This window comes from Colobus angolensis, unplaced genomic scaffold (genome assembly GCF_000951035.1).
Source record: "Colobus angolensis palliatus isolate OR3802 unplaced genomic scaffold, Cang.pa_1.0 Scaffold49, whole genome shotgun sequence".
NCBI lineage: Eukaryota > Metazoa > Chordata > Mammalia > Primates > Cercopithecidae > Colobus > Colobus angolensis.
Window position 1 is genome coordinate 8674721 of NW_012118376.1, and position 9735 is coordinate 8684455.

Consider the following 9735-nt stretch of genomic DNA (forward strand, 5'->3'; position numbering starts at 1 on the left):
CCATTCTCCTGCCTCAGCCTCCCAAGTAGCTGGGACTACAGGTGCCCGCCACCTCACCCGCCTAATTTTTTTGTATTTTTAGTAGAGACGGGGTTTCACTGTGTTATCCAGGGTGGTCTCGATCTCCTAACTTGTGATCCATCTGCCTCAGCCTCCCAAAGTGCTGGGATTACAGGCATGAGCCACGGCGCCCGGCCCCTTCAATAATTTAATGTAAATATTTTATTCATTTTATTTAAGTTATTTGAAAACCATTCTATTTTTCAGGGACTTTTCACTAATTCATGCTACTGTCAAAAAAACATTAGTGAAGGTTTATTTTATATCTATTCTGTCAATGAGCATTCATGCTTTCATGGCCTCAGAAGTTTTCAACCACTTAAAGTAAGAAAAAGAAATTACACATCAGAATAGTCATCCAAAATATACACAGGTATACCTTGTGACTGGATTGTCCCTGAGAGTTCAAGAGATTCCAGGGAAGGCAGGGTGAGAAGCAGTTCCTCTTCGGCTGCGCTGAGTTCCAATTTGCTTATGGAGCACTTGGTGACAGAGGCCTTAGACAGCTCAAGAGCTGGGCGGATGCTTTCAATAAAGCCTCCACTGTGGTTTAAATGGAGTTCGATGCGCTGTGAAGCTGAGAAAACTGTCATTAGAATCTCGAGCATCTCCTGGTCTACAGCATCAATACCATTCACATGGACTTCCAGACAGGGAATCTTGTACTGCTTTGGAGAAAGTTTCCAATAGCCAGTACTAAGGTCTGGTGGTGCCCTGCACTGGATAGCCATATAGCTCTTTACGTTATCCTCTTTTTCAGCTAAATTTTGCTCCCATTCATTCATAGGTTCAAAGGCAGAAGCATAGTCCTGATCTATAGTTGGTGCCTGTGATTTGTCCAAACATGCTTCTAGGACTGAAAAATCTAATCTGGGTGATGTCTTACTGCCTTTTATCGAGATGTGGATGCTCCTCAGCAATGACAAGCTTTCTGGGTGGTCGAAAAAGTACTGTAAGTTAAGTACTTTCAAAGTCAGTGTTCTCCCTTGAAGGAATTGCAAAACAAATGGAGAGCACGCAGCAACAGTGTTGCTTTGATAAGCAATATTCAGGGCAAGAACCAGTAAATGTTCTGAAACCATTGAAAAGTAAGCTTGTGGACAAATTTGCCACAATCCCCTAATTAACTGCATCTTCAGTGAAATTTCTGGCTGGTGCTTTAAGTAGTCATCATTTTCAGATATATTCTCCAATGACTCTTTGTTATCCACTAAATGGAGCAAATGAGACACAATTTTGGGCCCTGCTTTTGTTGAAGGGAGGCTGGAGACATAGTTCAAGAAATTGTTGTAGGCGCTTACGGTCATCATGGGTGAGTTGATTTGTTTCAAATAATACAGTCCCAAATCTTGATGTTCCTGCCTATCTGAATCCAGGAGTTCTATCAGCCTCATCCCCGCAAGAAATTCTTGGAAGGCAGGACTTAAAAACTGGTAGGATGGTCTTAGTCTCTGGGCTGTAAATTTGCTCATCAAGCACATGGTTAGATCTTCATCTTCATCAACCCCTGCTTCTGTGAGATCATCATCATTAAACTCAAAGCAACATGAAAAAAACCCTTTCAAGGCCAGCTCACCACAGGAGGATACAGTTGCTTTGAGAAGTTCAGCTGTCACTTTGCTCCTTAAGAAAAGGCGTTCCATATAGGATTTGAAAACAGCCACATCATAAAAGGATGGGTCAAAAGGATACTGAAACCAATGAGCACAGACCGCCGCCACAAAGAGAGGAGTTTTCTGAATCTTCTGCAAACTTTCGTTCTTTCTAAAGTAAATCATAAACTTTTGCAGACGAGTCATATTATGTGAAAAGAGTTTCCGTAATATAAAGACAGTATTATAAAAGGGAAATGCTTTGATCTCTAGAATCGTCTCTAGGTATCGGCGGATGTCCCTGGCCCTGTCTGTACGGACAGCAATCAATAGGCAGGTCCGTGACAAGTGGTTTTTTTGAATCAGTTTTCCTATAACTTGAGGGACTGAACATATTTCTTTGTAGTCATCTAAAAGGAATAAGACCTGATTCTTTAACTGCTGGAGGATGTTTCTCATGCACATTTCAGTAACAGATACTTCTTTCTCTAGGAGTTGGTCACAGATGATACTGACCAGCCCCTGATCTGGTCTGGTGGAACTAAGGGAGACGTAGAAAACCAGCTGGAACCTGTTTAACAGGGGACAGCATCCAGACGCCCACAGAAAAGCTATTTTCTTCAGGAGAACCGTCTTTCCACTTCCAGCTTCACCCTCCACACACATGACAGAGTTCAAGCTGGCAAAAACCTCAGGCAGCACCAGGGGCTCCTGCACAGGTTTGCTGATGTGTTTTGAATCAATGGACAGATCACAGCCCAGCAAGTGGTCCGTGGTCAGATCGGAAGAGATATCAAGCAAAGACATGTGGCGGAAACTGGCGCTGGTATAAGCTGCTCTCAGCTGCTCATTCAGATTCTTCGCCTCTTGAAACCATTGGGTTTCACCCTGTGCCGCTTCTGTAGAGAAGAGAAAGGGGAAACAACGGGGATACATAGTCACATCTCCCTCAGTCTCAACACCATGCCCTTTTCACTCCATGATTCTGCCTGTCTACTACAAATGTGTTAGGGCTTTCCACAGCCATCCATGATTCCCACATTGCGATCATCTCATAGGTTTTGGCACAAAATCAGAATGTGGGAAGCCCGTGTCCAAAGTGCCCCACTTGAAACAGGGACCTAGACATAATGTGTGCTTATCATAAGCACCATGGAATCCTATAGTTTCCCATTTAAAACATCTCAGGAAAGAGGCCAGGCAAAGTGACTCATGCCTGTAATCCCAGCACTTTGGGAGGCCGAGGCAGGCGAATTGCTTGAGCCCAGGAGTTCAAGACCAGCCTGGCCAACATGGCAAAACCCTGTCTCTACAAAAAATACAAAAATTAGCCAGGTGTGGTGGCACATGCTTGTGGTCCCAGCTACTGGGGAGGCTGAGATGGGAGGATCACTTGAGCCTGGGAGGTTGAGGCTGCAGTGAGCCATGATCTTGCCATTGCATTCCAGCCTGGGTGACAAAGTAAGACCCTGTCTCAAATAAAATAAAATAAAATTAATAAAAATAAAAATCTCAGGAAAGAAGCTTGCTGACTGGTGCTTCTAAGGACTGGTTTGCTTGTACCTGAGACACGTTGCCTACTATCAGTTTGGTCCTGCCTGTACTCTGGAGAAGCCACAAGAACCTTGACTTTTGCTCATACATGACACTGTTGCAATGCTGTTCCTCTTTGGAAGCTCTTTGGACAATTATAAATACTCTTTTTTTGCAACTGCCCTGTATACAAATATATTTACACATACATATAATCCTACATGCTACTTCAAAGTTCTTACCTGGCACTATAGGATCAACTGCTATTGAATCTTCAAGATGGCTTTCACTTGTGGTTTCCTTTGGAAAATAAAATCCTTTCTTAAATCAAAATTTATATAGGAGGGTGGTGCATCATGTTAGAATCACTGGGGACTAAACATCTTCTAAACACAGCCCACCCTCAAATATTTATGCTGATTGAAGGGAAGGGTGTTCCAAATATAAAGCAATTAATAATCTGCAAACATCTGCAAGACTGTGTGTTCCTCAGTGGTTCATATATGATACAATCCATAGATGAATAGTATTCAAGTAATGAGAATCATAGTGTCTAGAGCAAGGAGGATCCTCAAGTCATTAGGTGCAGCCTCTGTCCTTGGTTAACTACATTTTCAATATTACACATCTGGGATTTAGAAAGGTTATGTTTCTTCCTTAAAAAATAAGCTATTTCTGGCTGGGTGCGGTGGCTTAAGCCTGTAATCCCAGCACTTTGGGAGGCCGAGATGGGCGGATCATGAGGTCAGGAGATCGAGACCATCCTGGCTAACACAGTGAAACTCCATCTCTACTAAAAAATACAAAAAACTAGCCGGGAAAGGTGGCGGGCGCCTGTAGTCCCAGCTACTCGGGAGGCTGAGGCAGGAGAATGGCGTAAACCCGGGAGGCAGAGCTTGCAGTGAGCTGAGATCCGGCCATTGCACTCCAGCCTGGGCAACACAGTGAGACTCCGTCTCAAAAAAAAAAAAAAAAGCTATTTCTATATCCCTAAACTTTTTTCTTTAGTGCCATTTTTCAATTCACATAAAAAAATGAATCAAGTGAATAGCAAGTTGGTTTGTGTGTGTGGGGTGGGGGGATGACAAACATAACATACCTAACACACAGCCTCAAAATAAGGTGGTATGTGTGTGCATTACATTAGTAGTGGCTTATATTCCAGAGAACTATGTAGGATTTCTCAGCTTAAAGTGGTCAGCCTATTACCTGGGTTTATGATTTTCTTGGGCACTTGCTTTTGTTAAAGTAACATCTTCTCAACCCCTAAAAAGGCCAAGTAGCAAATCCAGCCTTACTGCCCTCCAGATGAAGATCCAGAGATGATTCATTTAGTCTGGATGCTAATCAACAAAGTCTAAGAGAGTCTGGGCCTTAAAGTAGAAGAGACTGACTATACATTTCACGAAGCTAGGTATTGTGCCTGACTGGTTTATTGTGATTTCCCCAATCTGTACCTAGAACATAATCGGTGTTTAGTAGATTTTTGTAGAACTTATTAACTTATTTATGATGAGACATTCCTGTTCAAAACAGTTTTCAATTACATGATCATGTGCTACTAAAACAGACAAGATGGTGGTGATCATTACCGGTAATTCACAAACTTCACCAGGGCTCTGAAGGTCTGGAATCACTTCCACAGAGGACTTCATATTTTGGAGAAATGGACAACTATGTGTAAAAGTTAAAAGTTATAAAAATAGTTGTATGCATTTAAGTATTTGCGTTAGGTTTTTTTGTTGTTTTGTTTTGTTTTGTTTTGTCAGAGACAGGGTCTCACTATGTTGCCCAGGCTGTTCTGGTTTCCAACTCTGGCCTTGAGCAATCCTCCTCCTTAGGCATCCCAAAGTGCTGGGATTATAGGTGTGAGCCACCACGTCTGGCCTTGTATTAGGTTTTTAAAAACACTATTAGAGTTTTAGTGACAAGAATTAAGTATAAAACTATTATTTCCAGTGATTCTCTCTGTCAGTGTCATCAGATGAGGCATTTAGGTTGTGGTACTCTGCAAGAGAAACATAAATGGTTTATAAAGTAATGGTAAAGATATCAAGGGAATTTGGTGGAATGAGTGCATATTTAACACTCTTCCATGCAACCAACAAAAATGAACTTAAAGAATCAAAAATAGAAAGAAAAAAAAACTATGAATTCTGGAACAATAAAACCACATTAGTGGAAAAACTGGTGAAATCCAAATAAAATCTGGATTTTAGTAAATAGTAATGTACAGTATATGAATTGGTACATTGATGATTTTGACAAATATACCATGCTAGTGTAAGATGTTAGCATTAGGGTAAATTGGGTATGGCAATATATAGGAACTCTTTGTATTACTTTGCACTTTTTCTGTAAATCTAAATAATTTCAAATAAAAATTTATTTAAAAAAAAAAACAAAAAAACTCTCTGAGTAAGGTGGTTCATGCCTGTAATCCCAGCACTTTGGGAGGCCAAGGCAGGCAGATCACTTGAGGCCAGAAGTTTGAGACCAGCCTGGCCAACATGGCAAAACCCTGTCTCTATTAAAAAGAAAATTAAAAAATTAACCAGTTCAAGAGATTCTTGTGCCCCACCCTCCCGAGTAGCTAGGACTACAGGCTTGAACCCGGGAGGCAGAGGTTACAGTGAGCCGAGATTGTGCACTGCACTCTAGTCTGGGTGATGGAGTGAGACTCTGTCTCAAAACAAAACAAAACAAAAAAACAAACAAGGTCGGGCATAGTGGCTCACGCCTGTAATCCCAGCACTATGGGAGGCTGAGGCGGGTGGATCACTTGAAGTCAGGAGTTTGAGGCCAGCCTGACCAACATGGTGAAATCTCATCTTTACTAAAAATACAAAAATTAGCCAGGCATGGTAGTGGATGCCTGTAATCCCAGCGACTTGGGAAGCTGAGGCAGGAGAATTGCTTGAACCCAGGAGGCAGAAGTTGAAGTAAGCCAAGATTGCACCATTGCACTCCAGTCTGGGCAACAGGAGCAAAACTCTGCCTCAAAAACAAACAAACAAACAGAAAAAAACCAACCAACCACAAACCACTCCATTGCCAGGTGCAATGGCTCATGCCTGTAATCCCAGCACTTGGGGAAGCCGAAGTAGGAGGATCGCTTGAGGCCAGAAGTTCAAGACCAGACCAACTGTGCAACATAGAGAGATCTCCTCTAAAAATTAGCTAGCGGGGTGGCATGCATGTATAGTCCCAGCTACTTGGGGGGCTGAGGCAAGAAGATCGCTTGAGGCCAGGAGGCTGAGGCTACAGTGAGCCGTGACTGCATCACTGCACTCCAGCCTGGGTGACAGAGTAAGACCATGTCTTAAACAAACAAAAAATTAAAAAAGAAACTCTCCATCAGTATCAAAAGAATGGCCACAAACATACTCTCTAAAAGCTACTTGCCAATCTCGTGAAACTAGGGTGCAAATACCCTCTAAACTCAGGTTTGATGTATGCTTGAAGAACAAGAGAGAAAGTTTAAAAAGATCTCTAGTTGCAATTATTAAAATGGACAGATGAGAACTATACATGTGAGTAAGTCAGTGGCCCATTCCATGCTGCAGAATCACAGGAGAGCAGGAGTAAAGCAAAGGGTCACTTTTTTTTTTCTTTTTTTTGAGACAAGATCTCACTCTGTTGCCCAGGCTTGAGGCTAGTGGCACGATCAATGTAGCCTCCAATTCCCAGGCTCAAGTGATCCTCCCACCTCAGCCTCCAAAGTAACTGGGACTACAGGCACGTGCCACCATGCCAGGCTAATTCTTTTTTTTGTAGAGACAGGGTCTATCTATGTTGCTTAGGGTGGCCTGGAACTCCTGGGCTCGAGGTATCCTCAGTTTCCCAAAGTGCTGGGATTACAGGCGTGAGCCACTGCATCTGGCCCAGATACTTCATTTGTATTGCCTTCAAGTGGCTTGGCAATGAGTACAGAAATAGAAGCATAGCTTCAGGAAAACAACAAGTAGAACTTTTAATGTTTCTGTCCAAAGTCAGCCACGTAGAGGCAAATATAAACAGACCCATAGGGGAGGGGTGAAGTGGTTTACAAAAGAAAAAAAAAAGTATTTTAATAGGCCCATCAAGGAAAATAACCATTAAGGAAGGTAAAATATGAACTTATTCATACAAACAAATGCCAAATAAAGTTAGTTGCCAGCAAAACTGCACTACAAAAAATGTGAAAGGGACCGGGCGCGGTGGTTCTCCCCTGTAATCCCAGCACTTTGGGAGGCTGAGGCAGGCAGATCATTAGGTCAGGAGTTCAAGACCAGCCTGGCCAACATGGTGAAATTCTATCTCTACTAAAAATACAACAATTAGGGTGGTGGGCACCTATAATCTCAGCTACTCAGGAGGCTAAGGCAGGAAAATCACTTGAACCCGGGAGGCAGAGGTTGCAGTGAGCCAAGATTGCAGCACTGCACTCCAGCCTGGGAGACAGAACAAGACTCCATTTCAAAAAAAAAAAGTGAAAGGAAGCACATCAGTTAAAAGGAAAATGATAGCAGATGGAAATTTGGTTCTACTCAAAGGAATGAATAGTATAGGAATGATAACTAACAGGGTAAATATCAAAGACATTTCCTGTTGTAAAAATGTACTTAAATTGTTTAAAGCAAAGATATAACATTATATTGTAAGATTTATTAAAGTACATGTAAATAAAATGTATGACAATAGCACAGAGGATGAGAGGGGAGAAATGAAAATACACTATTGTATGGTTCATACATTTTATGTCAAAGTTATATTTTTTTTTGACACAGAGTCTCACTGTGTCACCCAGGCTGGAGTGCAGTGGCACGATCTCAGCTTGCTGCAGCCTTTGCTTCCTGGGTTCAAGCAATTCTCGTGCCTCAGTCTCCCAAGTAGCTGGGGATTACAGGTGTGCGCCACCACACCCAGCCAATACTATTGTATTTTTAATACAGACGGGGTTTCACCATGTTGCCCAGTTTGCTCTGGAACTCCTGACCTCAAGTGATCTGCCTGCCTCAGCCTCCCAAATTACCAGGATTACAGGCATAAGCCACTGTGCCTGGCTGTTATAATATTTTTTGAAGATGACTGTGATGTGTTAAATAGGCATGTGGTAAACTCTACAGCAAGTAGTAAAAAGGTAAAATAAGGATGAAGAGCTAATAAGCTGACAGAAATAAAATAGACTACTAAAAAAGTACTCAAGGAGGGGGTAGAAAAAAGAAAAAAAAACCCTAAACCCTAGGAAGTCAGGAAAAGAAAAACAAAGGAGTGATGAAATAAATAGAAAGCAAATGGTAAAATGGTTTAAATCCAACCATATTCATAATTGCATTAAATTTAAACATTCTAAACATTCCAATTAGAAAGCAGTTATTGTCAGACTCTTAAAAAAGCAAGACCTGGCTGGATGTGGTGGCTCACACCTCCATCTCAAAAAAAAAAAGCAAGACCTGCTGGGTTCAGTGGTTCACACATGTAATCCCAGCACTCTGGGAAGACAAGGCAGGAGAATTGCTTGTGGCTAGGTGTTCGAGATCAGACTGGGCAACATAGTGAGACCTTGTCTCTACAAAAAATTAACAACCTTAGCCAGCTGTGCTGGCATGTGCCCATAGTCCCAGCTACTCAGAAGCCTGAGGTGGAAGGATTGCTTGAGCCTGGGAGGTCCAGGCTGCAAGTGAGTCAAGACTGCACCACTGTACCCAGTGCAGGCAACAGAGTGAGAATCTGTCTCATAAAAAAATCAAAAATAAAATAAAAGACCCCACCTGTGTTGTTGCCTATAAGAATTCACTTTAAGGCTGGGTGCAGTGGCTCATGCCTGTAATCTCAACACTTAGGGTGGCAGAGGTGGGAGGACAGCTTGAGCCCAGGAGTTTGAGATCTGCCTAGGCAACATAGTGAGACCCCGTTACCCACAAAAAGGAAAAGGAAAAAACAAGAATTCACTTTAAATGTAGTCACAGATAGATTAAAAATAAAATGATCTAAAAGATGTAACATGAAAAAAACTAATAAAGGCCTAAAAAATACTATCAGGGATAAAGAGGGATATTTCCCTTTTTTAGAGACAAAGTTTTACTCTGTCACCCAGGCTGGAGTCCAGTGGCACAATCATAGCTCATTGCAACCTGTACTCCTGAGCTCAAGCGATTCTCCTGCCTCTGCCTCCCAGGTAGCTGGGACTACAGATGCATGCTACCACACCCTGTTTTAAAATGTTTTTTATAGAAATGGAGTCTAGCTGTGTTGCAAAGGCTAGTCTCAAACTCCTAGCCTTGTACACTCCTCCTACCTCAGCCTCCCAAAGTTCTGGGATTATAGCTGTGAACCACCATGCCTGCTTGGGATATTTAATATATTCTCTGGAATATGAAAGACCAAAGGGCAAAAAAATTGCTAAGACACACTCTTGAAGAGAAAGAACAAGACTATTTTGCAGGAAAATATGAAAATAAGCTCAACGGCAGCCGGGCGCGGTGGCTCAAGCCTGTAATCCCAGCACTTTGGGAGGCCGAGACGGGCGGATCACGAGGTCAGGAGATCGAGACCATCCTGGCTAACA

At 42.3% G+C, this 9735-nt stretch overlaps 1 protein-coding gene across 1 annotated transcript in view; it reads right to left on the reverse strand.

The window, feature by feature from the left end:
- The window catches only part of NAIP (NLR family, apoptosis inhibitory protein), a 62950-nt gene that overhangs the window by 12547 nt on the left and 40668 nt on the right, over positions 1–9735 (reverse strand). The window contains exons 8-10 of the mRNA XM_011959304.1: positions 4778–4859; positions 3428–3485; positions 440–2551 (exon numbers count right to left, since the gene is read on the reverse strand). Coding sequence (XP_011814694.1) covers positions 440–2551; positions 3428–3485; positions 4778–4859 — 2252 coding nt within the window. The remainder of the gene's footprint in view (positions 1–439; positions 2552–3427; positions 3486–4777; positions 4860–9735) is intronic.